Below are 27181 nucleotides of genomic sequence, written 5' to 3' on the forward strand. Positions count from 1 at the left end.
TCTCTCTCATCGATGTTTCTAACTCTCTATCCCTCTCCCTTCCTCTCTGTAAAAAATCAATAAAATATATTTAAAAAAAAATAAAAGGATATATGCTTACTATATTACATGTAGTATATATTAAATATTTGCTCTCTGGGACTTAAATAGGTCTTTCATTGTTTCTTAAGATAAGTTGCCTTTTTTACTAATAGAATTCTTTAACTTCCCCTACTTCTGTTGTGATAGATACGGCCGTATGTAGGATGTTTGGTGCAGTATTTGCCTCTTCTGTGGAAGCAGAGTGAAGAACACAATATGTTGAGATGTGCTATTCTGACAACGCTTATTCATCTTGTTCAGGTAAGATACTTCTTTACAGTTTCTTAGTTCAGTATTTTTTTTCTTCTTTGAAATTTTTCATTGTTTGCATGTGTTTTATGTTAATGTTAGTGAAAGGCCTCACATTTTATGTCTTATATGTGTGATCTAAACAGTTTTTAAAACACTGTTTGTATATTTACTTTGGACATTTTTGACATAAGAAAATTTTCCTCTACTTTTTAGAGATGATTTCTTTCGTTAGATGTAGTGGTCCTCAGTGATGGTGAACCCACAATGTTTGTAGTCCATGGTACCTTGCAGGCTGCTTCCTTGTTATGCAGTGATTTTCTGCATAAACTTCATTTTTACTCCTTTTCCTTAATTTAAAATAAAAATTTTCCCTTTCATAAATTGGAAAGGCAGAAGAACAGGTGAGTTGCTTTTGAGAGAAGGAGTGAATTTGATTTTAGACATCTTGACTTGAAGTGTTGGGATGTGCAGTAGGTAGAGAGGAACCTAAACTTTTTTTTTTTTTTTTATTGCTTAAAGTAATACAAAGGATATTACATATGTGTCCATTTTTTTCCCCCCCCCCGCCCTAGACAGTCCCCTAGCCTCCCCTATCCCCCAGTGTCTTATGTCCATTGGTTATGCTTATATGCATGCATACAAGTCCTTTGGTTGATCTCTTACCCCCCTACCTCCTGCCCCGCAACCCTCCCCGGCCTTCCCGCTGCAGTTTGACAATCTGTTTGAGGCAGCTCTGCCTCTGTATCTATTATTGTTCAAAAGTTTATAATGGTCTCTATTATCCATGAATGAGTGAGATCATGTGGTATTTTTTCTTCATTGACTGGCTTATTTCACTTAGCATAATGCTCTCCAGTTCCATCCATGCCGTTGCAAATGGTAAGAGTTCCTTCCTTTTTAGAGCAGCATAGTATTCCATCGTGTAGATGTACCACAGTTTTCTAATCCATTCATCTACTGATGGGCACTTAGGCTGTTTTCAGATCTTAGCTATGGTGAATTGTGCTGCTATGAACATAGGGGTGCATATATCCTTTCTGATTGGTGTTTCTGGTTTCTTGGGATATAAGGAACCTAAACTTGAGGGAAAAAGAATGAGACTCTAATTCTCATTTGAACTGAAAATGAATTATAGTCTGATGGTGAGAGAAGAGCTTAACCCAAGACTGTCTCTGAGTTTATGGATGCTGAAGTGATTTTTACTGCCTTTGCTTCAGAGTTTGATAGATTTTTCCAATGGGAGATCTTTCTCTAAATTAAGAATTTCTACTCTAAATGTTCTAATAAGTTTTAAAAATACCCTTTCTACTATTAGTTTAGAAAAACCTTTCTCAGCCACCTTGATACTTTTTGAAACATAAACTCATTTGTTCAGTAAATATTTATGGATGGGTTTTACAGTTACAAATTTTTGTCTAAGGCATTTTTAGATAGATGAATGGTGATACAAATTGAAAAAAAGAATACTTTTATTGATTTCAGAGAGGAAGGGAGAGGGAGAGAGAGAGAAACATCAATGATGAGAAAGGATCATTGATTGGCTGTCTCCTGCATGCCCCCTACCTACTGAGGATCAAGCCTGCAACCCAGGCATGTGCCCTGACCAGGAATCAAACTGTGACCTTCTGGTTCATACATTGATGCTCAACCACTGAGCTATGCCTGTTGGACGATACAAATTTTTTTAAAATGCAGTTTCTCTTTAATAAGTGTCTGGCCTAGCATCTCTTTCTGTCTACCCTGTAATTCTTGTGATTATCTTCAAAGATTATCTCTTTTATTGATGAGGATACGTACCTCGGTTGCAGGTTCTATCCTGGCCCTGGGTGGGGCATGAGTGGGAGGCAACCAATTGATATCTTTCTCACATTGATGTTTGTTTCTCTTTCTCTCTCTCTCTCTCCCCTCCTCCCCCTTCCATTCTCTCTAAGAAATAAATAGAAAAAATATCCTTGAGTGAGGATAAAAAAAAAATTTTTTTTTTAAATTTTCTGATGATGTGGGTATATTTGTATCCCATTGTTCTGGACACTTGGATATTTCAAATTGGAAACTCATATTCTTGGGTTCTAGGTTATGATATTATATTTTATTTTTTCCTCCCCTTCTTGTTTTTAAAAATTTGAAGCATATATAAAAGAAGGAAGAACAGTCTAGTGAATCCTTAGATAACTTACCATCACCCAATTTCAAGAACTATATCAGCATTTTGTCTGTATAAATTTAGGAGTGGGAACTAAAAGCAGATGGGAAGGGTTGTGTATGTATGAGAAACTTGCTGATAGTGGATTTTTCTTTTAGGATGATCTAGCTGGGTTGTTTTGTCGGGGCATGGTCCATGTTTTTGAGATCTTTTTTCAGTGAAAGATCCTTCAGTCTCATGCCTGTTTACATATTACATCTGCCTGTTTAATGTAATAAGCTCTTGATTGCCTGGTGTCTCCCTGTCTTGAGACCACTTCTTGTACCTTACAAGAGAATAAACGGCCAGCTCTGTTCTGGACCAGGGAGAGCCAGTTGTTTGTGCACATGGATGAGATTTGGCATCAGACTGTTCTTTAAACACCTTCTAAAGAACCTCTTATTTTTAACACCTCCCTTTCAAAGCTCCTGGCTTTGAGATTCGGCTTTCTGAGTCTGCTAAGTCAGTAGCCACTTGTCTTTTTTCCCAGTTTTCAAAAATGAGATGATTTTTATCTTATGCTGTCTTTATACTTACGATTATAGGTCTTTAAAAACACATCCTACATCATTCTTTTAGGGATGTTGGCAGAGAACAGTAATACATATAAGGGTTAAATCTGCCAGCTTTCTCTAGATGTTAACATAGTTATTTCTAATACTAGGTAGTTTGGTGTAGCTGGAATGTAGAGTATAGAGCTTGGGTGTGGGGGCCTTGTCAGGTAAATGTAAAGAACCTATCTTGAAGCTCAGAGGAAAGAGTGTTATTTTTATTTTAGAAAGGTAATCAGGGTACCATGTGGACACTAGTTTGGAATGGGGTAAAAGTAAGGCCAAGGAAAGTAGTTGGGAACCTCTTTTGTTACCCCTGAAAGAAATGACGACCTGAATTAAAACCATGAGGAAAAGGGGCAAGATTTGAAAACTATTAGAGAGATAATTAAGGATTATTTAGATGTGAGATGAGGAGAAAGAGGAAGCAGGATGTGGTTATAATATAATTTTTAAAAATATATATATTTTATTGATTTTTTTACAGAGAGGAAGGGAGAGGGATAAAGAGTTAGAAACATCGATGAGAGAGAACTATTGATCAGCTGCCTCCTGCACACCTCCTACTGGGGATGTGCCCGCAACTAAGGTACATGCCCTTGACCGGAATCAAACCTGGACCTTTCAGTCTGCAGGCTGATGCTCTATCCACTGAGCCAAACCGGTTAGGGCTATAATATAATTTATTACTAGAAGAATAGTGGTTCATGTCAGGTGAGTTAGGAAATGCAAGAAGCGGAACTCTTTTAGAAAGACAGTGGGTTGGTTCAATTTTTAGAAGGTATTATTCTGTTTTCTCCCTTAACTTAAAAAAAATTACAGATTCACATGCACTGACAAAAATAGTATAGAGAGACTCCCTTGTGCCCTTCACCTAATTTCCCTTTATGTCTTAGGTAATGATGGTACAATAAGATTTTCCCCATTTAAGCATTTCTGATAATTTTATTAATAACTAATTAATTTATTTTTGAGCTTTTACAGTATTACAGACAATGTCTTGTAGTTATAACCATGGGCCAAAAGAATGTTCAGATTTAAAGCTGCATATCTGGGATTGTACATATATTTGAGGCCTCTAGATTATAAAGATGAATCTCATCATGATTTTACAGAGAGAGAGTCTTAAATGTTTCACAGTTGCTTCCTTTAGTTTTGCTAATGCTAGTATATTGTGCTCATTGGGATGTGCACGAAGTAGATAGATTCTAATTTTCTTGAGAAATTTTAAGTCTACTTGATAATCAATATGAACTTGACTAGTTTTTCTTAATGTTCTCCCTTTTTTTGTTCTGTTAAAGATTGAGCTATGGAGAGTAATATTTTAACTAAATATTAAAGCCCAATATACTATTATTTTTACTTTATTAAATGTGATATTTTTATAATTCTTTTTGGAAAAATCTTCAATAAGGTCTTCACCTTATTTTTAGTTATAGAAAGAGCCAAACTTATACTTAACGTATTTAAGGATAAACTTTATATATTTCCTTTGAAGTGTCTTATGTTCTGATACAGATTGAATTTATTATAAATATTTCATTAAGAGGGGAATATATATATATTTTAAAATAAAGATATCTAATTTAAAAAAGGGAAATACATAAATGTTTTGTTGCATTGTCATTTGCTATAAGTTATATTGACATTTGAATTATTTTCTAAGTGAGTTGGTGTTTGGTTATTTTATTTCCTTTCTATGTTTATCAGACTATAGAGATTATTAATGGATTAGAAATGGACTTTGCATCCTTTTTGTTTTCTTTCAGAGTGAGATTTGTGTGGCACACTGAGTCAACCTTCATAATACAGTAATTAGGCAAACTAGAATTTTAGATATAATGCCCTCTCTTCCTCTCTGTGTTTTTGGCTCTTTAAAAATATTAGCAAAATATCTTCATTAAACTAATATGTACATATTTTTTATAAGCTTACAGAAAAGTACAAAAAAAAAGAAAACTCCTTTACTCTCTTCCAGTATCCTTTTCCTTTTCCATATTTACCTAGTGTTAACAATTTTTTTCTATTTTCTCCCAAGAAACATTTTTATGCATATATTGCATATTCAGAAATGTAGCTATTTGAAAAATATTTTTGCATGAAGAATTATACACACTTCTGTACTTTTTTTTTAATATATTTTATTGATTTTTGACAGAGAGGAAGGGAGAGAGATAGAGAGTCAGAAACATCGATGAGAGAGAAACATCGATCAGCTGCCTCTTGCACACCTCCTACTGGGGATGTGCCCGCAACCAAGGTACATGCCCTTGACCGGAATCGAACCTGGGACCTTTCAGTCCGCAGGCCGACGCTCTATCCACTGAGCCAAACCGGTTACGGCCACACTTCTGTACTTTTTAAATCCAGTTTATAATTATTTTGAAATTGTTTATATTCCATGTCTAATCCTTTCTCACAGCTAAGTATTCTAGAATATTAATACACCATAATGTAATTATCTTACTGATGAACGTTTAGGTTGAGTTCAGTGTTTATTATTTAGGTTAGATAATTTATAGAATTTAATATTTCAATGTTAACACCTCTTTAATAGAGATGGGGATATAAATATTTATGTGTGGAAATTCTTTAAATGAACAGCTGTGTATAGCCTTGGTATATATTATTTTACTACCATTAGGTAACTGAATAGTATTTTTATGCTACTTGCTTTCTAATTGTAAACAGAACTAACTTTGTTTTAGTTATGCTTATATTTAGGGCTGTCCTTTAAAATCTAATTAATTTACTTTATAAGTTGTTTTTAGAGCTTTTATATGTGATAGGTGATTGATTTTTTTGTTTTTTTGGGTTTTTTTGGGTGGTGGTGGTGGTGGGACCTTAGAATGTCTTATATTAAATTTTATTTATACTTCCCATAGGGATTAGGAGCAGACAGCAAGAACCTGTACCCTTTCCTGCTTCCAGTTATTCAACTGAGTACAGATGTTTCCCAGCCTCCACATGTTTATCTTCTGGAAGATGGTTTAGAATTATGGTAAGAGGAAAAACTTAATACCTTGGACTTTTTTTTTTTCTTGACCTTCCTTACTCTCATTTCAATAAAGCAAAGGCCAGGTAACAGGGCTTAACTCAACATTTAAAAATAAAAACATAAAGTCGGTTTCCCCAAAGTGGGTAGCATAATAGCTCCATCTTTTCTTAGCAGCTTTCACTCAGTGTAGGCTTACAATTGTCAGAGTTAAAAGGGAAGTTTCAGTAAGAACTCAGCTGCATTTTATCTTTTGGAATTTGGAATGTAAAATTTAGATATCAATAAATTTTGGAAACTAAAAATTTACTTAAAACTTCCAGTGTGTTAAATGAGATTTCAGGGAATTGTTGAGTTACTTTCAACCTCTTATTAACTTACCATAAGTACTGGGATTATACCTTAGCCCCAAATATTAGTACTGCTTAGTCTTGATTTATTATTTTACTAAGTGAATAGTATGTAGTGTTAAAAAACAACAACAAATCTACGAAAACCTTTTTCTGTGACAGCTCAGTGCCTCAAACTGTAAGGAACTGTGCTAGGAAATCATTTTGCTTTATTAAGCTTATTTTACTGATGACAGCAGTCTCTCTTTAAAATGTAGTTTATAATACAGGAAAGGTTTAAAAATTCCAATATATATACTCACACTGGAATTAAAAAGCAAATCACAGAAATTAACCATAGAAAAAAATCACACTTGGGGCCTCCCTTCTTCCCTTTCTTCTTCTCTCTTTCGCTTATTTTCTTAGTTTTGTTTAGCTTTCTAGGAATGAACAGTGTTTTGATTCTTAGAAATTGTCTTCAGTGCAAATTATAAATTAATGATCTGTATCAAAATACTCGAAGTACAATTTTAAAACATAAGTAGGTAGATATTTTCAATTTATTTCTCATTCTTTTCTAGGTTGTTTTAAGTTAAATGACTTCTGGATGTTTTGATTATAAGTTAGCATATGTTGGACACTTTTATATTCATGCTAGAGGCCTTGTGCACAGATTCATGCACATTGAAAAGAAATTAGTTAGAAGGTGGCGGGACTGGACAAGACGGACTGGACACACCCTCGAACCAACCTCCCGCGGTCCCTCCCCACCCTGGGGTGGTGCCGGGGCTCCATGGGCATCTGCAGAGTGAGCGGGGTTCCCCCAGCAGGTGGGGTCCCTTGCCCTGGCCTGTGGGGAGCGGGCCGAAACTAGCAGTCTGACATTCCCCGAGGGCGTCCCAGAGTGCAAGAGGGCACTCTGCAAAGTTGCTATCGCTCGGCAGCTCCTGTGTTGAGCATCTGCCCCCTGTTGGTCATTGCATGTCATAGCTACTGGCTGGTCAGTTGGTCACTTAGGCTTTTGTGTGTGTGTGTGTGTGTGTATACATACATATACTGTATATATATATTTTTTAATCCTCACCCAAGGATATATTTTTCCATTGATTTTTAGAGTGGAAGGAAAAGAGAGCGGAGGGAAGGAGGGAAAAAGAAGGAACGAGAGAGGATTAGAGAGAGAGAGAGAGAGAGAGAGAAACATCGATTGGTTGCTTCTCACTCGCTATCCAATGGGGCCAGGAATTGAATCTGCAACTGAGGTACATCCCCTTAACTGGAAATTGAACCCACAACCCTTTGATCTGTGGGCCAGTGCTCTAACCACCGAGCAAAACTGGCCAGGGCAATATTCATATATTTTTATTTGTCCAGAATGGATTACTTTAGATTAGAGCAGCCATGGGCAAACTACGGCCCGTTTGAAATGCATAAAACTAAAAAAAAAAAAAAAAAAAGACCATACCCTTTTATGTAATGATGTTTACTTTGAATTTATATTAGTTCACACAAACACTCCATCCATGCTTTTGTTCCGGCCCTCCGGTCCAGTTTAAGAACCCATTGTGGCCCTCGAGTCAAAAAGTTTGCCCACCCCTGGATTAGAGGTTGGCAATTTTATTTTGTAAAGGACCAGACAGTAAATATTTTAGGCTTCCCAGGCTATGCACATTCTGTTCCAACTATTCAACACTGCTGTTTTAGAGCGAAAGCTATTGTAGACAATAATATGTAAACAAGTGGACAGGGCTGTGTTTCAATAAAACATCATTTATGAAAGTAGGATATGGGTTGGATTTGGCTGTAGTTTGCCAACCCCTACTCTAGATTACAAATTAAAACATTAATCTCTGGTATATAAGTACTTTCTTATAAATGTGTAGATACTATATGATAATGGCTAGTAGAAAAATTTAAAATATTATATTAAAGAGACATATTCAGTTACTTATCAGTATTGCAGACTTAGTATATTAATGTGGTTTAGTAAAGGTGTATACATTTTTTAATGATTACATGAACAGGTAATCATAAAAATGCATTGCTTTGTTAATGGTAATCTTTTTTTTTCTGCTTTTAGTTATATGTAAACAAAATTAAATCATTATGATACATTTAAAAAAATTTACCAAATTTATAAATAGCTAAGATTACTTAAAGAATCAGGGTACACATTTCTTCATATACTAGAGGCCCGGTGCATGAATTCATGCACCAGTGGAGTTCCTCGGCCTGGCCTGCGGGATTGGGCCAAAACCGGCTCTCTGACATCCCCTGAAGATATCCCGGATTGTGAGAAGGTACAGGCCAGGCTGAGGAACTCCACCAGTGCACGATCGGGGATGGGGAGGGGTGCAGAAGGTTGGCCAACCGGGGAGGAACCCCAGGAGGGCCCGTCTCGCTCAGTCCTGATCAGCCAGACCCCAGCAGCAAGCTAACCTACAGGTCGGAGTGTCTGTCCCCTGGTGGTCAGTGCACATCATAGCAAGCGGTTGAGTGACCTTAGCATGTTATTAGCATATTACGCTTTGATTGGTTGAACAGCCAACCAATCAACTGGACTCTTAGCATATTAGGCTTTTATTATATAGGATTTTTCTTAGTGAGTTACAACTCATTTGGAATCAGATATAGGTGTCAAGCCCCAATTAAACCACTGTGTAAGGTTTGTAATCATCTTCTATGAGCCTCATTTTCCTTATCTGTACATTGAGGAAAAATAATCTGTACTTTTACCCAGTTGTTGTGAGGATGAAATAATGTTTGTAAAGTGGTTAGTATTTTGTATATGATATTTAAAGCCAGAGAATTGGTGAGATCACTTAGGAAGAGAAGGACAGAGAACATTCAGCTCAGGGGAAAATTCTAAAGAATTTATAACATTTAGAGGCCACATGAGGAGTCATCAAAGATGACAGAAAGAGCAATCTACTGATATAGGAGGAATACCAAGTGAAGAAGAGACTATTTCCTAAAAGTGGGAGTGGTCAGCTATGTCAGATGTGCTGATTGTTCTAGTGAGAGCAGTACATAGAGGTGAATTGGTCATATGGAGATATTAGGAGGGGTTTCAGTGGAGAAGTAATAACAAAAGATAGAATTGGAGTAGATTGAAGCATGAATTGGAGTTAAGTAAGTACAGACTGTGAGCGCTGATAAGTTGTTTAAGAACTTTTACTATGAAGAAGTGTGTGGAAATCTGGCAGCCATTGGCTGGTGTGGGGGATGCAAGTTCTAAAAGGATGGATGATACTCCAGAGAAACATAATTGAAGGAGGCAGTTGTGGAACTGTGTACCTGAAACCTATATGATTTTGTTAACTAGTGTCATCCCAAAAACTCAATAATAAGGAAAGAAAAAGATAATTGAAGGAGGCAGAAGGGATGGGATGCTAAGCAAGTAGAGGGGTTTATTGTTTTTTAATAGCAGCAGGAATACTTTATCTGTTTTAATACTTTATCTCTTTTAATTGGAGGAATAATTTATCTGTTTAAGATGGATTTCTGTATTGTAGTTGAATGAGATAGGTAGGTGTTCTATGTAAGCTTCTATTTTTTCAACAAAATATGAAGTGTAATCATCAGCTGAGTGTTATGGCTGGAGTGGGAGTATATAAAGATATGAGAGGTTTGTGGGAAGCAAGAGTATAAAAGTTTTATATTGGAGAATGGGAATTTGGACTTATTAGGGGATAACCAGTACCAGTTGATGTTTTTGGTCATATATTACAAAATGATACTTCAGACTTATTAAGTGATTTTCATAAAAAATGGCTTTCCTCTGCCCTTCTTGATCCATCTTGCTAGAGATTTGTCATTGGTCTTCTCAAAGAACCAACCTTTGGCTTGGATTTTCTTGCATGTTTGTTTCATATTATCTTCTGTTCCTATATTTATCTCATCTTTCTACTTGCTTTACGTTGGTATTTGTCTTTTAACCCATATTCTAAGATTTAGCTCAGTAAATTTTAGTTTTCTAATATAAGACTGTAATGGTATCTTTTATTAACTTAGTTGGTTTATCATATTAGAGTGCCTCCAAGAGGCCCTCCACACATATACTCAATAGATGTGAATAAAGTTAGACAAGCTAATAGGGGATGCTCTATGAGGCATGTTTCTGCTTTTCCAGAGAATAGATTCAGTATATCATCATTAGGTGTGTTTTCTGTGAGTGTTTGGTAGATAATCTCTTATGAAGGAAAGGTAAAGGAAGTTCCTTTCTATTTATAATTGGATGAGAGTTTTTATAGTGAATGATTTTGAATAGGATCCCCCTCCCTTTTCTTGCAGATATTGTGACAATTGTATTTTGTCTTCTTTAACTTCTTTTCTAGAGGCTGTTTTGAGGAGGTAAACCAGTTAGTTACACACTTCTGTGATAAACTACAACCCATATATAATTTATTTTTTATACATTTATTTTTTTTGCAGATGCTATTATTTTAACTGAGAGTGGTTTGTTCATAATAAGTTTTACTAAGTTCATATTTATTAACATTTAAAGTAAGTGTTTTTAAACTAATTAATTAGTCCAGTGTTTCATTGCAGGGGCACATCAGTTATACATGACAAGAATATATAAAGAAAATAAAACTGTGAAATAATTTTTATCTTTACCAGACCACTCATAATATCCATGATTTTGCTTTATCATTATAATTATACATATTTTGGTATGTAGTCACTTTCTTTACTGTTTTTTTTGCCATGTATATAGAAATAATATTACATGATTTGTAGGTAGGTTTTTAATTTTGATGAATTTGGTAATTTTTTTAAGAGAGATAATTTTATGACTTTTTGTATTGTCTGTTTTTCTTCTTTTACATGGGGCAGTTTTTAAAATATTTATGTTGTGTTGTTAAATAGCTTTAATGGTTACAGAAAGTGATTTACTCTTTCCCCCCCTAGGTTAGTGACTTTGGAAAACAGCCCATGCATTACACCAGAGTTGCTTCGTATATTTCAGAACATGCCACCGCTTCTTGGTAGGTATTAAAGCATAAACTTAACTACTGTTTTGAATGCAGACATAATTAATCGTTTCTAGATTTTTTCCTCTGTAAGTTTTAAGGATAATTTCTGCTTGTTAAAGATCAAGAAATTTACTAAATTACTGAATAAAAATCAAAGAGTTCTTAGGAAACTAATTACAAGTTAGGTTTGAACTCTGGTAAAGTTTTTGTTTGATAGCAGTTCTATAAGGTATTTAAAAGGTTATACTATAAGGTTGCTTCATCAGTACAATGAAGTGAATTAGTTACGCAAATAATAATAATAAAACCTTGAGAGTATTTGCTTAGGAAGTTTTCAATATTCAGTATTTTTGGAAGTGTCAATGAAGTACTGATGGGGTGGTCATAATAATCTGGCCGGTCATAATTATCTGGCTATCATTGTATACCCTGGCTTTATCCAGCTTCTTTTACAATGTGATTTTGTGCTATCAATTTTTCACAAATGAACTCTGTACATATTTCTGATTTAGCTAAGGAACTACAATATAAACCACATATAATCAAAATTATTAAATAGTGGAAAATCATTATTGTTTGTTGAAGTATTATATATGAGCTGTGAAATCATAAAGCTTAATGCTATTGAAGCAATGCTTTTGGTACATGAAACCATAGAAATGGACAGGGTGCTAGAAGTAGGCTTTTTGTCTCATTTAGGCCACCTTGGATGAAATCTAATTAGATGATTTTTTTTTGCCAATCTGAACATGTATTCTGAAAATATATATATATATCTCAAAGCCTAATATGCTCCCTGCTGGAGTTTGACTGGGAGACTGATTGCTTCTTATGACATGCGCTGACCAGGAGGGGGTGGCGCGGAAAGAAGGAAGGCCCCAACTGGCAGCCTGAGGCCCCAATCAACCCTGATTGCCGGCCAGGCCTAGGGACCCTACCTGTGCACGAATTTCGTGCATCAAGCCTCTAATAATAATAGAAAATGATTACTTTCCTTTTATATATCAGCCACCACTCACAAGTATATAATAGCCTAAATTTTAAAAAAAATTTATAAAATTGTTGTTTTAAGAGAGATTTTACCAGTGCAGATTGACATTTAAACTGATGGAGTATTTAAGAATTTTATACAGTGCTATTTACTGGCCATTTGGTTTTTGCTTTGTTTTGTTTTAATCTCCAAAATACTATTGCTTTTAAAAGGTGTTTGTTTATAAAATGTAAAATGTAAAAATTATTTAAGGTTTTCCATTCAGAGTCCTCATTCTTCAAGACTTATTCATGAAGCATCTTTAATTCCTGCTTTAGTACTTTGGGTATACTAACTGAATAGTTTAATATTGTCAGGAAAAAGTGTTTATATAGTAATATACCACGAAAAAGGTATACTTATTTTGGCGATATTGAAAGATTGTTTCTTTCTAAGCTTGATCTAGAATAGTTATCAAAATATCTGTTAAGAGTTGGCTTAAAAGAATCCTGTCTTAAATATTTCTTCATTATAGATCTTGGTAAAATTTTAGGTAGCAATGATTTAGAAATAATATTCTCTGACATGCCTGGAATTTAACAATCCTAACTTCACATTGAAATATGAATCCTTCTCAGGGGTTGCCCAAGTCTGTTGTATAGTGTTGGTCTGTGAAACAATGTGAACAAGTCCAGACTAGACTAGACTTTCTCCTTGAGGAGAAAGAGACGATGTGAATTTTTCATAAGGATACCTTTATTCGATATAAAGCCCTACCTTTTTATCCTGAGATTTTGTCTTTTGTTGAAAAAAAATATTTAGATGACAGCCTTTGTTATTTCATTTTATGTCTTTCATTAGCATAATAGTTGGTCACTCCCTGTCTCCTCGACTTCCTTATCCTATCTGATAAAAGAGTAATATGCAAATTAACCATCACACCCTCACTCCGTCAGTCCGTCACAAAGATGGCGGCAGCCATGGAGCTGGAGTGAGCAGGAGGCTTAGGTTGCCCCCGGCGATGGAGGAAGCCAACCTTCCTGCCTGCCCTGGACGCCCTGAGCTCCGCTCAAGGCTACAAACTCTTAATTATACAAGATAAATAAATCCCAGATACCTGCTTCCAGCCGGTGTGGCATCTGCTCAAGGAGGGGCTGTGAACATGGGTTGCCAGGGGCAACCCAGGCTTTGAGAGGGATCAAGGCTACAAAGTTTCAATTATAGAAGTTAAATAAATCCCAGATAACTGCTTCCAGCCCACGGCCGTGGCCAGCCTGAAAACGGCCATCAGCCCATCACCCAGGCTGGCCAGGCACCCCAGCAGGACCCCCACCCTAAAGGAGCTGTGGCCATCCTGAAAACAGCCCTCAGCCCTTCACCCAGGCTGGCCACACCCCCGTGGGGTGAGGGTTCCCACTGTGGGGCTTGACCAGCCTGTAAACAGCCCTCAGCCCCTCACCCAGGCTGGCCAGGCACCCCAGTGGGGACCCCCACCCTGATCCAGGACACCCTTCAGGGCAAACCAGCCGGCCCCCACCCGAGCACCAAGCCTCTATCCTATATAGTAAAAGGGTAATATGCCTCCCAACACCAGGATCAGCGGAGCCGAGAGGCCTCCCGGCACTGGGATCAGCGTGACGGGGCAGCGCCCAAACCCCCTGATCACCCTGCAGCTCTGTGTGTGACAGGGGCCGGGGCCACAACCTCCCTATCCGCCCTGCTCTGTTTGTGACAGGGGAAGGCGCCCCATCCCCCTGATCAGCCCTGCTCTGTGCCTGATAGGGGGGAGCTCCCCAACCCCCTGATCGGCCCCTTCTCTGTGTGTGACAGGGTGCGGCGCCCCAACCCCCCCCATGGGCCCTGCTCTGTGTGTGACGGGGTAGAGCCATAACCTCCCCATCGGCCCTGCCCTGAGTGTGACAGTGGCGGCGCCCCAACCCCTTGATCGGCCCTGCTCTGTGGGTGACGGGGGAGCTCCTCAACCCCCTGATCGGCCCTGCTCTGTGTGTGACAAGGGGGAGTTCCCCAACCCCCTGATGGGCCCTACTCTGTGTGTGACAGGGTACGGAGCCCCAACCCCCCTGATGGGCCCTGCTCTGTGTGTGACAGGGGGCAGCGCCCCAACCCTGATTGGCCCTGCTCTGTGCATGACGGGGTGGCGCCGCGACCTCCCCATTGACCCTGCCTTGAGTGTGACGGGGGCGGTGCCCCAACCCCCCAATTGGCCCTACCCTGAGTGTGACTGAGGGTGGCATCGCAACCTCCCGATCCGCCCTGCTCTGTGCATGACAGGGGGCGGCACCCCAACTCCCCAATCGGCCCTGCTCTGAGCCTGACCAGGGGCTGCACCTAGGGATTGGGCCTGCCCTCTGCCACCCGGGAGCAGGCCTAAGCCAGCAGGTCGTTATCTCCCGAGGGGTCTCAGACTGCGAAAGGGCACGCTGGGCTGAGGGACTCCCCCCCCCCCCCGCCCCCGAGTGCACGAATTTTTGTGCACCGGGCCTCTAGTCCTGTATAGTAAAAGGGTAATATGCAAATTGACCCTAACAGCAGAATGACTGGGAATGACTGGTCACTATGACACACACTGACCACCAGGGGGCAGACACTCAGTGCAGGAGATGCCCCCTGGTGGTCATTGCGCTCCCACAGGGGGAGCTCTGCTCAGCCAAAAACCAGGCTGATGGCTGCCAGCATAGCGGTGGTGGCGGGAGCCTCTCCTGCCTCCTCTGCAGCACTAAGGATGTCTGACTGCAGCTTAGGCCTGCTCCCCGCCGGCAAGTGGACATCCCCCGAGGGCTCCCGGGCTTCCAGAGCGATGTCTGACTGCCAGCTTAGGCCCGATCCCCTGGGGAGCGGGCCTAAGTCAGCAGGTGGACATCTCCCGAGTTTGTCCCAGACTGCGAGAGGGCACAGGCTGGGCTGAGGGATCCCCCTGAGTGCACAAATTTTTGTGCACTGGGCCTCTAGCTTTTATTTTATTTATTTTTTAAAAAACATACTAAATTTTAACAAAATAGTTTTCTCCTTTGCACTTTGAAAAGGAATAACTAAAAATAATATCCTTTGTCCCTGCTATTCTGATAATTAGAGTTTAAAGAACATTTTTTTATGCGTAAGGGAAAAGAACAACAAAGTCCAAGAATTGAGAATATTTAAGCACAATATAATTTTGGGGGGCATAATGGGAATTCTTTCCATATGTAGAGTAACATAATTCTTATCACATGAACCCATTTAAGCACATGTCCAAATGTGATGGTAAAACGATTCTGTTGCATGTTGTTTGCCTTCCAAGCATTAGAAATATAGTTTGATTCGAAAGATTGGGTCATTTGGTTATGTAGTTCTTTCCTGAACGGAAAAAAAATTAACTTCATATTTTTTTCTAAATTGATTTAAATAGTGGGAGATATATGAGAAAGCATTAAGTTATAGGTTGATGCCGGTTTTCAGATAGTTATCTATATACTAGTATTCTGAATAGCACTCAGAAAAGATTTGTGAAGAAGTGTAACTTAATTTTACATAAATCACTTTATTTAAACTAACTGAACAATGAATTAGCTTGTCCTTTAAAAAAATATTTATTATTTTGTCAGAACAAAGTTCAGAAAATCTCAGAACCTGCTTTAAGATCATCAATGGTTATATCTTTTTATCATCAACAGAATTTTTACAGGTATGTTGTAGTTTTTACATTGTAAACATTTATATAGTTATGATTTTGTTTCTTATTTGAAATGTGGAGGTACCTTTACAAAATTTAAATGATTCATCTGTATTACTTGAAGTGGGGGGGAAATTTTATAAGCATTGAAAACTGCAGGGCAGATGAGATGCAGCCATTAATTAGTTTTTTAAACCCAGAAAATATGCTCTTTGAATAAATAGATTCTCATATTGCTATAAAAATCAGCATAGGGAATAAGTTATACTTTTATTCTCTAACCTTTCCTAAAGAGTTGTAATTGTAACATTAGTATATAAATTTCAAATAGATTATAATGAGTCCCAAATTGAATTTTATGTGTTTTTTAGTATTGTAGATACATTTGTATGTATATTTTGACCTTTGATTGAATTTCAGACATATGCAGCAGGTCTGTGTCAGTCCTTTTGTGAGCTGCTAAGTGACATTACTACAGAAGGTCAAGTTCAAGTGCTCAAGGTATTGTCACTTTAAAAATTAGTTACAAGTTTATAGGATTATTGTTACAAGTTTTCCATCTATATTTTGTGAAATTGGATCTTTATTTGAGATTGGATGATTGGCAAGGAGAAGAGTAATTCTAGACAGTAACATGTTTTAGCAGTATTCAGTTGGTCTAATACTTCAGGACCAGAAGTCTCAAATTTGACCATTCCTGCAGATCACCTGAGGATGTTGTTAAAATGCAGATGCCACATTTTTTTAAAAAAATATATTTTATTGATTTTTTACAGAGATGAAGGGAGAGGGCTAGAGAGTTAGAAACATCGATGCGAGAGAAACATCGATCAGCTGCCTGCTGCACACCCTACTGGGTATGTGCCTGCAACCAAGGTACATGCCCCTGGCCGGAATCGAACCTGGGACCCTAGAGTCTGCAGGCTGACGTTCTATCCACTGAGCCAAACCAGTCAGGGCCAGATGCCACGTGTTTAAGAAAGTCCCCTCATCCCGAGACCTTCCTTTGTACAGCAAGGCTTTAAAAACTTTTATGAATTATCCAAAGGCTGGTGATATTTGATACTCTCACCCCTCTAGTTTGTTAGCCGGCTTTTGGATAAAATTTTTCACATTATAAATTGTTACTTTTAATTTGGGTTGACTATCAGAATATCAAGTTTGTATGGATTGTGTAAAATTAAGAACCAATATCAAATCACTGTGTTGTACACCTGAAACTAATATATTATATGTCAGTTATACCTCAGTTAAAAAACAAAACAAAGCCAAAACAATCAAATAAGCTTTGAGTTAGTCTTTATGCATTATATCTTTACAGGTTAAAGATATATATTATCTTTTTATATCCTATCCTATATAATAAAAGGGTAATATGCAAATTGACCCTAACAGCAGAACAACTGGGAATGACTGGTCACTATGACACACACTGACCACCAGGGGGCAGACACTCAGTGCAGGAGATGCCCCCTGGTGGTCATTGCGCTCCCACAGGGGGAGCTCTGCTCAGCCAAAAACCAGGCTGACAGCTGCCAGCATAGCGGTGGTGGCAGGAGCCTCTCCCGCCTCAGCAGCGCTAAGGTTGTTTGACTGCAGCTTAGGCCTGCTTCCCGCCGGCAAGTGGACATTCCCTGAGGGCTCCCAGGCTGCCAGAGGGATGTCTGACTGCCAGCTTAGGCCCGTTCCCCCTAGGGAGTGGGCCTAAGCCAGCAGGTGGACATCCCCTGAGGGGTCCCAGGCTGCGAGAGGGCACAGGCAAGGCTGAGGGATCCCCCCCTCCCGAGTGCACAAATTTTGTGCACCAGGCCTCTAGTTGTAAATAACAGTGTATAATTCAGAACTAACAGGTTCAGCCCTAACCGATTTGGCTCAGTGGATAGAGCATTGGCCTGCAGACTGAAGGGTCCCCGGTTTGATTCCGGTCAAGGGCATGTACCTTGGTTGCAGGCACATCCCTAGTGGGGAGTGTGCAGGAGGCAGCTGATAGAGGTTTCTCTCTCATTGATGTTTCTAACTCTCTATCCTTCTCCCTTCCTCTCTGTAAAAAAGCAATATTATATATATTTTTTTATTTGTTTCTTTTCTTTTTTTTCCTTATTTTTTTTCTTTTTTTCTTTTTTTTTTCACCTTCCTCCCCCCACCCCATCCCCACCCCCTTCACCTTCCTCCCCTTCCCCCCCTCCACCTCCCCACCCCCTTTACCTTCCTCCCCCACCCCATCCCCAACCCCCTTCACCTTCCTCCCCCCACCCCTTCCCCCACCTCCTTCACCTTCCCCCCTCCACCGCCCCACCCCCTTCCTCCCCTTCCCCTCCTCCACTGCCTCACCCCCTTCACCTTCCTCTCCCAAGCAATAAAATATATTTTTAAAAAAAAGAACTAACAGGTTCTGAGTTGTATATCATCTGTATGTTAAATCTATATGCCAAATACAGAAATAGTATTAAATAAATGTATATTTTTACATATAAACATAAGAATATATTTAAATATATTATTACACTAGAGCCCCGATGCACAAAATTCATGCAAGAATAGGCCTTCCTTCCCCTGGCTGCCGGCACTGGCTTCCCTTGCAGCCCCGGCTTCGTCCGGAAGGTTGTCCAGAAGGACGTCCGGAAAGATGTCCTATCTAATTAGCATATTACGCTTTTATTATTATAGATGTATATTTGTGTGTTTATATACATACCTATATATACATATATTCTTCATATATAGACTTTGCCAGAGAGTGTAGCTGTTAAATGTATGCCTTTTTTGTTTTTGATTTCTTAGCTATGTTCTAAGTGAAATATGAGAGCTGCTTAGGTGAAGTGTTACTATCATAACAAAGTAGCATTTATTTTGTGAAAACCATGGCATTGCTTTAGATCCTAAAAACTATTTGGTTGCCTCCCGTGAAATGAGAAGTGTTTGCACAAAAAGGTTCATTGTAAGAAATGTACTTAACTAATCACCGTAATGTAGCAGTAAACACAGAATACTTGGGGGACAAAGTGGATAAAAGTTTGTTCATATAATAGCTGCTATACATCTAATAAGAGTAATCATCAATTTGAGCTTATTCAAGCATTATAGTATTTTATTTGTTGTTCTTCAGACATTATACACACATATGCACATGTAAAGCTCCAGACATCCATGTTAACACATTGTATGCGGGAAACGTATTTATATGTTTTACGTTGACTGGTAGTAGGGTGCGGGATACGTATTAATACGTTTTTTATAGACTAGGGGTAGAATGCGGGTAATGTATAAATACGTTTATTTTTATACTTTTTTATTGCTCTAAAGGGATGCTAACATGCAGATATACGAATTTCAAAGGACAAAATTTGGGTCTCTAACACATACAATGGTGAATTGTGTATGTACTTCCAGATATAACGGTAATCAATCTATTCAACTGCAAAAATGGCCCGCGCCACCTGTTAGCGCGAGATAAAAACTACCCGCAAACAATGTGTTAACATGCTTGTTAATTTCACTTATAAATTGGTTGCATTTAATATATCACTAATTATATAGTTGTTTACCATGTAAGTCAGGGGTCAATAAACTTTTTCTGTAAAGGATCACATAGTAAGTGTTTTAGACTTTGTGGGCCATATAGTCTTTGACTCAACTATTTATAATGTTTATTTACAAAATTATGCAGTTGGTTGGATTTGGCCCATTGGAATAGTTTTGCCAGCCCCTGGTACTAATACTCAGAGCTTTCTTCTGTTAAGCATAGGTAATAGAAAAACCATAGTTTAAGACAGGTAATAACAAATGTTGGAGAGGTTGTGGAGAAAAAAGAACCCTTATCACTGCTAATGGGAATGTAAACTGAAACAGCCTCTATGGGAAACAGTATGGCAGTTCCTCAAAAAAAAAAATTAGAATTACCATATGACCCAGCAATCCCTCTTCTGAGTATCTACCAGAAAAACTTGAAAACATCTATTGGCAAAGATATATATGCACCCCTATGTTCATTGCAGCATTATTCACAGTGACCTAGACATGGAGACAACCAAAGTTTGATAGAGGATTGGATAAAGAAGATGTGGTTCATATACACTATGGAATATTACTCAGGCATAAGTAAAGAAATACTGCCATTTGTGACAACCTGGATGAACCTTGAGAATATTATGCTAAGCGAAATAAGTCAGAAAAAGCTAAGAACCATATGATTTCACTCATATGTGGGATATAAAACTGAAACTCAAAGACACAGACAGACCAACAGTATAGTCGTTACCAGAGGAAAAGGGGTGGGGGAGAATAAGCGGTAAAGGGAGCCCAATATCTGGTGAGGGAGATGGTTTAACTTTGGGTGGTGGGCACACAATGCAATATACACATCATGTATCATAGAAATCTATACTTAAAACCTATATGATGTTATTAACCAACTAGGAGCCCAGCGCGAATCGCGCGGTGCTGCCCACCCACCTGCAGCCCTGCCTTGACACCTGAACCTGTCCACGCAGAGCTCCAGTGCACCTGGCCCAGCCCCCAAACCCTCTGGCCTTCTCTGGCCGCTTCAAGCCTCGCCCTCGGTTCCTGTAGTCTCCTTGGGCTGGTCCCGCCTTCCCTGGGTGCCTCCCTTCTTCCACCCTGTCTCTAGAGCAATGCATTGGCTCCATCCCATCATGGCGCCTGGAGGAGAGCGTGGAAGCCTCCGGCCTGCTGCACTATGCTCCTTCCCCTGGCAGGTGGGCCATGGGGCATTCAAGTGCGAGTGGTGGGTGGTGAAGGACTAGTGAGGGGGTCTCTATGGGCTCTCACCCCTGCCCTCCATGGCATGGGATGGTCCCGCTTCCTCCGGGCGCCTTCCCCCTTTTGCCCCGTCTCTGGAGTAACGCCCCAGCTAATATGCTAATGACCTGGTCGTTACCTGTTATGGTGTATCGAACAATAGCATATTACCTCTTTATTAGTATAGATGCCACCCCAATAAAATTAATTTAAAAAAATTATGAAGTGATGAGAAAAGGAAGGAGCTTGACAATATTATTAAGGACTGTATTTGTTTCCTAGGGCTACCATAACAAGTACCACAACCTGGGTGACTTAAAACAACAGAAATTAATTTATAATAATTATAGTGGTTATCTCTCTCACAGACTTCTGGAATCTAGAAGTCAATATGTCATCAGGGCCATTCTCTCTCTATCCATCGCTCTCTCTGTAGACTGCAGAGGACAGTCTGTTCCATGTCTTTCTCTTAGCTTCTGGTGGTTGCTGGAAGTCTTTGGCTCCCTTGGCTTGTACATACATCACAATGCCTCCGTTGTCCCATGACATTTTCTTCGTATTTCTGTTATTTCTTCTTTTAAGGGCACCTATCATAGGGGATTAATTTTATCTTAATCACATCTGTAAAGATCCTGTATTCAAATAAGGTCACATTCACAAGTATCTGGGATTAGGACTTCAACATCCTTTTCTATGTGCAGATTTTAATCTATAACAAGAATGTAGTATTAAAAAGTAAATTGATGACTTTTATGTATAGAGAGGTAGTAAGGAGAACCTGATCTGAGTAGGTTTTTGTAGATAACAGTGGCTCAGTAGAAGAGAAAATGGCTCCAAATGATACAAGGGATTTGGATTTCAAATCTAGAGGGTATATGGAAGGATTAATTTGGAAAAGGAGCAAAAATTTGTTTTCTGAGTTGGCAAAGATGGCAGTAATTGAAGCTGTGGTTATACTGGTAGGTGAAGAGTATAGGTAACTGGCATGTGACCTTGGTGTCTTCAGTCAAAAGAGACAAGGTTGTCAGAACTGCCTGATGCCCGTCAGTATGAGACAGAGGTACACTGCAGAATGACTAGAACAGTACTTCTGCGCTTATTTTGGGGTGGGGGCAAGTATTATTATTCATCTCAATGTTCATTCTTAAATGAATTATATCTTACTGATGTTTCAGTTGATTTTTAAGCATGATTCAGTTATATTAATATCTTAGGCTTTAAGGCTTTAAGATAATTATAATGTTGAAAGGTTTTTTAAAAGAATTGAGATAAAAAGTTCTTTAGTTGATTCTGACCCTCCCTCCCCCCAAAGTCTATTTACCAAACATTACACTCTTTAGCACTCTCTCTGAGTTTTCCTGTCATATTTTTTCTTTTTCTTTTTTAAATATATATTTTTTATTGATTTTTTACAGAGAGGAAGGGAGACGGATAGAGACTTAGAAACATTAATGAGAGAGAAACAGTAATCAGCTGCCTCTTGCACACTCCCTACTGGGGATGTGCCCGCAACCAAGGTACATGCCTTTGACTGGAATCGAACCTGGGACCTTTGAGTCCACAGGCTGACGCTCTATCTACTGAGCCAAATCGGTTAGGGCTTCCTGTCATATTTTAAATCATAATAGAAACTTAAAATTAAAAGAGGGAAAATAGAGTGAAACTATATGGCAGAACTCTGATTTTAATTTTATAGGTTCTTCAGTTTCTTTTTTAGAGTAAAGGATAAAGGCTGAGAATCTGTGCATGCCACTGTTACCAGGGAGCATGTGGGCTTCAAAGGGGTAATAACGGGAGTCTCTGTCTGGCTTGTTGAGACCCAAGTGTGTCAATCTTCACCCACACTAATTTCAAAGTATTCTAGCTCCAAAGCTTACAAATAACATTGTGATTTTCTGTTAAATATTATAACATTATCATTGACTTGTTTACTAAAGTTTTTTGTGAATTTATGCTCTTACCCAACCAATGTGCTGGCAATATATAATTATAGTGAGGAACTTCATCAGTCTAGCTCTAGCACAATCTTAACTTAATCTTTTGCCTTAGTGATAATTTCTTCTCTGGAAGTAGAAGAGATAGCAAGGAATTGACACTTGGGACTTAATTCTAACTATTTGAGGGAAAACTGATTGGCAATGTGGGAGTGACCGAAATTTGAGAGAAAATTGCTATGTCATTAAGAGGTTATCTTTATAGATTATTCAGTGTATGTATTTTTAAAGTTTTTTATCCTCTGCTAACCTATAAGCTTTTCTGTGATCATAAACTTAGTGAATATATGTTCTATTTTCTCTGAATTCATACAATGTAAGTGATTTGGAAGCCTGGGAATCCATAATTCTCATGTTACGGATTGCCAGGTGATTATCATGACATTGGGTAGAAGTGCTGTGTAAAGTATACTGACAGTGCATTTGGAATGTTATTCTCTCCATGACCTGTGCCTTGGTTTGCACACCCAGTTCTGCTACTTCTATAGTTCTTGAGTACATTCTGGGCTTAAATTCTATTAGTTATTATGTAAGGGTTTTTACTATGTGATTTTTTATAATCTGTAACTGAAATATCTGAAATCCTCTGAGTTAAATTACAATTTATATATTTTAAGTGATGAAGGAAAGAGGTTGCTTCTTATGTTTAAATTTGAATTAAAAATTTTTTTCTCCTCCTTTTCTGCAATGTTATTAGTAGTAAAGTAATTGTTGAAGGACAATTTGTTTTATTTATTTTTTTTAATATATTTTTTATTGATTAAGATATTACATATGTGTCCTTGTCCCCACGTTACCCTCTACCCCCCCCCCCCCCCCCGCTCATGCCCTCACCCCCCCCCCGTTGTCCATGTCAATTGATTAGGCCTATATGCTTGCATATAAGTCCTTTGGTTGAACTTTCCCCCTTACCCCCACCCTCTCCTATCTTCCCTCCAAGTCCCGACAGTCCAATCAATGCCTCTCTGTCTCTGGATCAGTCCTTGTTCATCAGTTTATGTTGTTCATTATATTCCACAAATGAGTGAGATCATGTGGTATTTATCCGCTCTCCAGTTCCATCCATGCTGTGGCAAATGGTAAGAGTTCCTTTTTCTTCTTCCTCTTCTTAAAGAATACCTTTCAGCATTTCATATAATGCTGGTTTGGTGGTGATGAACTCCTTTAGCTTTTTCTTATCCGTGAAGCTCTTTATCTGACCTTCTATTCTGAATGATAGCTTTGCTGGATAAAGTAATCTTGGTTGCAGGTTGTTGCTATTCATCACTTTGAATATTTCTTGCCAGTCTCTTCTGGCCTGCATGGTTTCTGTTGAGAAATCAGCTGACAGTCGTATGGGTACTCCCTTGTAGGTAACTGACTGTCTTTCTCTTGCTGCTTTTAAGATTCTCTCTTTATCTTTTGCTCTTGGCATTTTAATTATGATGTGTCTTGGTGTGGTCCTCCTTGGATTCCTTTTGTTTGGGGTTCTCTGCGCTTCCTGGACTTGTAAGTCCATTTCTTTCACCAGGTAGGGGAAGTTTTCTGTCATTATTTCTTCAAAAAGGTTTTCAATATCTTGCCCTCTCTCTCCTTCTGGTACCCCTATAATTCTGATGTTGGTACGCTTGAAGTTGTCCCAGAGGTTCCTTACACTATCTTCATATTTTTGGAATCTCTTTTCTTTTTTCTTTTTTGGTTGGGTATTTTTTGTTTCTTTGTATTTCAAATCTTTGACTTGATTCTTGGGATCCTCTTGTCTGCTGCTGGATCTCTGCAAATTATTCTTTATTTCAGTCAGTGTATGCTTAATTTCTAGTTGGTCCTTTTTCATGTCCTCCATGGTCTCACTATACTTATTGAGGGATTCATTAAATTTATCGGCAGTTTCCATAAAATTATTGAAAAACCTTATAAACGTGGCCTTGAACTCTATATCCAATCGTTTGCTTTCCTCCATTTCTGCCATTTGTGACCTGTTTCTTTGTCTCCGCATTTTGGCAGCTTCCCTGTGTTGATAGAGTGGCCCTGTGCGCCAGGTGTCCTGTAGGGCCTAGTAGCTCAGCCTCCCCAGTTACCTGGGGTGGACACTCTTGGTGCACTCTTGGTGCCTTGGTTGTTGTAGGATCACTGGGAGGAATTGACCTCCAGGCCAATTGGCTGTGAGAATCAACTGTGTCTAAAGTGGGAGAACTTCTGTGCTGAAGACACCCTTCTGGGGCAAGACTTGCTTCAGTGGGGCTTTGGTGCTCACTGAGTCTGCTCCCTGAGTGTGTCCCTTATGGATCTGAGGAGTTGCAATCTGGATGGTCCCCCTCTGACCACTGGGTACAGTGGCTCCTGGATCTAAGGAGGTGCTAATTCAGCCTCTGCCTGAGGCCACACAGCAGGAGCCACGAAGAGGCTCAGCTGTGAAGCAATGCAAGCCGCTGCGGGGCCTTGGGCCTTCTCTTGGAAGTTCTGGGTCTGCCTGGCTCGGCTGCAGTTAGGTACATTCACATGCAAAAGCCTCTGCCACAGCCTGGGTGGGGCGGGGTCTCAGGGAATCAAAGGGCGGATCAAGGAGCTATGGCTGATTCTCCGCCCGGAGTCAGGGGTCTCAGTGACCCGCTAATTGCTGCAAGCACCTCTGAGGGAAAGCCGCCTTCAAGTTCGCCCGCTGCTGGACAGACCAGCTTCTCCCCGTATTGCTGGGGTCCAACCCCAGCAGGTCCAGGGGTCCCCAAAGGTGTGGATGGAGTCGGCGAAGAAGGAATGACACAGAGACAGCATTCAGTTGATCAGCAGCCTAGCCAGGATCTCTAGCCAGGATCTCCAGCCAAGTTCTGGTCTGGATCTCCAGCCAAGTTCTGTTCAGGATCTCCAGCGAAGTTCTGGTTAGGATTTCCAGCCAGGTTCTGTGTCCATGTTCTCTTGCTAGGTTCTGCAGCCAGGTTCTCCAGGTTCTCCAGCGAGGTTCTGTAGCCATTTTCTCTTGCTAGGTTCTCCAGCCAGATTCTGTCCAGGATCTTCAGCCAGGTTCTCTTGCTATGTTCTATCCAGGTTCTGTAGCCAGGTTCTGTCTCTAGTTTCTGTGGCCAGTTTCTGTCCAGGATCTTTTGCCATGTTCTGTCTCTAGGTTCTTCTCTAGGTTCTGTGCCTCTTGGTTCTGTCTTCTAAGTTCTGACTTGTTACATGTGTATTTATACCAGTAGATTCCAATCCTATCAATCTCTATTACAAAGGTTAGGGCGTTTCTTATCTCCATTCCAGGGAGTAAAGATTATGTAGCTTAAGCATGATTGTTCGTAGTTAAAGTGATTAATTACCCGCCTGGCACTTAGTTAAGAGGTTTTATTCCCTCCCTAACTTCAGGGGAAAATCCCTACCTGGGGAAACAACCTTTCTCAGAGACCTTGGTTAAAACACATAGTGCCAAGAAGGTGAGCAAACATATTAAGAACGGTATGCCATATATGCCAGGTCCCTTGAAACAGCAAGGATGGACTGGCTCCCGGCACCGTATGAGTCCTGGGTCCCCAGAAACTTCCCGGAACCGGAGTTCAGAGCAGTCGGGAGCTTGTGATTCAAAAAGACAGCCGCGTCCTCAGGTGCCACCCCCTTTACTCGCGCGCGCGCGAGCCGGCCGTACCTCTGCACTTGTACCTCTGCACTTCACCTCTGCAGCTCCTCTGGGTCTCAGCGTGCTTTTCTTTCCTTCTAGTTGTAGAATTTACACTCAGCCAGCCTTCCTGTTGTTCTGGATGATGTTTGCTCTGTCCTTTGCGGTAATTTTCAATTGTTGTGAGAGGCGGCAATTTCCTGGTGTTTACCTATGCCGCCATCTTAGTTTCTCCAGCAACAATTTGTTTTAAGTTACATGGAATGGACATTGTGAAACTTATTTGAAAAATGAGTCAAGTTTTTAGAATATGTCCTAAGGAGAATATTTACTTTCTTACTATTTTTTAAAAAATAATATTCATGTAAAATACTTAGAGGCAGGTTACACTCTGGACTGCAACAAAACTGTATGGTTAGAGTATTGGGTCTACTACTTCGAAGCTCTGCGAGGTGAGCAAGTTAACCTATGTTTCTCACATTCCATCTATAGAATGGGGATGAAAACTTTACCTACATCCTAGGTTGAGGTGAGGATTACATGAGTTGTATAACAATGCCTAGCATGTAATCAGCTAATCTAAGTGTTGGCTATTTTAATCTAATTTAATACCATTATGTAGTTATCTAATAATATATACACCAGTAATCTCCCTTTGGGGTAAAACACACTAATACACTTGTAGGCCACAAAATTGGTTGGTTGCCAAGATCTTTGGCTGTAAGAAAAACAAAACAAGACAAAACAAGTTATTTTGCCTATTCCTCTGACCGTTTCTTCTAAATACATGTTTATTTAAAATAAAGAATACATTAGTTAACTTTTTAAAAGTTAAGTAGGTGA

The 27181-nt window shown here is 39.4% G+C and overlaps 1 protein-coding gene across 13 annotated transcripts in view; it reads left to right on the forward strand.

Moving 5' to 3' along the window:
• IPO11 (importin 11) overlaps window positions 1–27181 on the forward strand; it is a 162215-nt gene that overhangs the window by 62652 nt on the left and 72382 nt on the right. For 12 of the 13 annotated variants that reach the window (XM_036308397.1, XM_036308396.1, XM_036308393.1 and 9 more), the window contains 5 exons: window positions 229–342; window positions 5952–6067; window positions 11302–11378; window positions 15939–16018; window positions 16427–16507. In XM_036308397.1, coding sequence (XP_036164290.1) covers window positions 229–342; window positions 5952–6067; window positions 11302–11378; window positions 15939–16018; window positions 16427–16507 — 468 coding nt within the window. The remainder of the gene's footprint in view (window positions 1–228; window positions 343–5951; window positions 6068–11301; window positions 11379–15938; window positions 16019–16426; window positions 16508–27181) is intronic. The other variant, XM_036308394.1, reaches the window with a different exon arrangement.

This window comes from Myotis myotis, unplaced genomic scaffold (genome assembly GCF_014108235.1).
Source record: "Myotis myotis isolate mMyoMyo1 unplaced genomic scaffold, mMyoMyo1.p scaffold_m19_p_5, whole genome shotgun sequence".
Lineage (NCBI taxonomy): Eukaryota > Metazoa > Chordata > Mammalia > Chiroptera > Vespertilionidae > Myotis > Myotis myotis.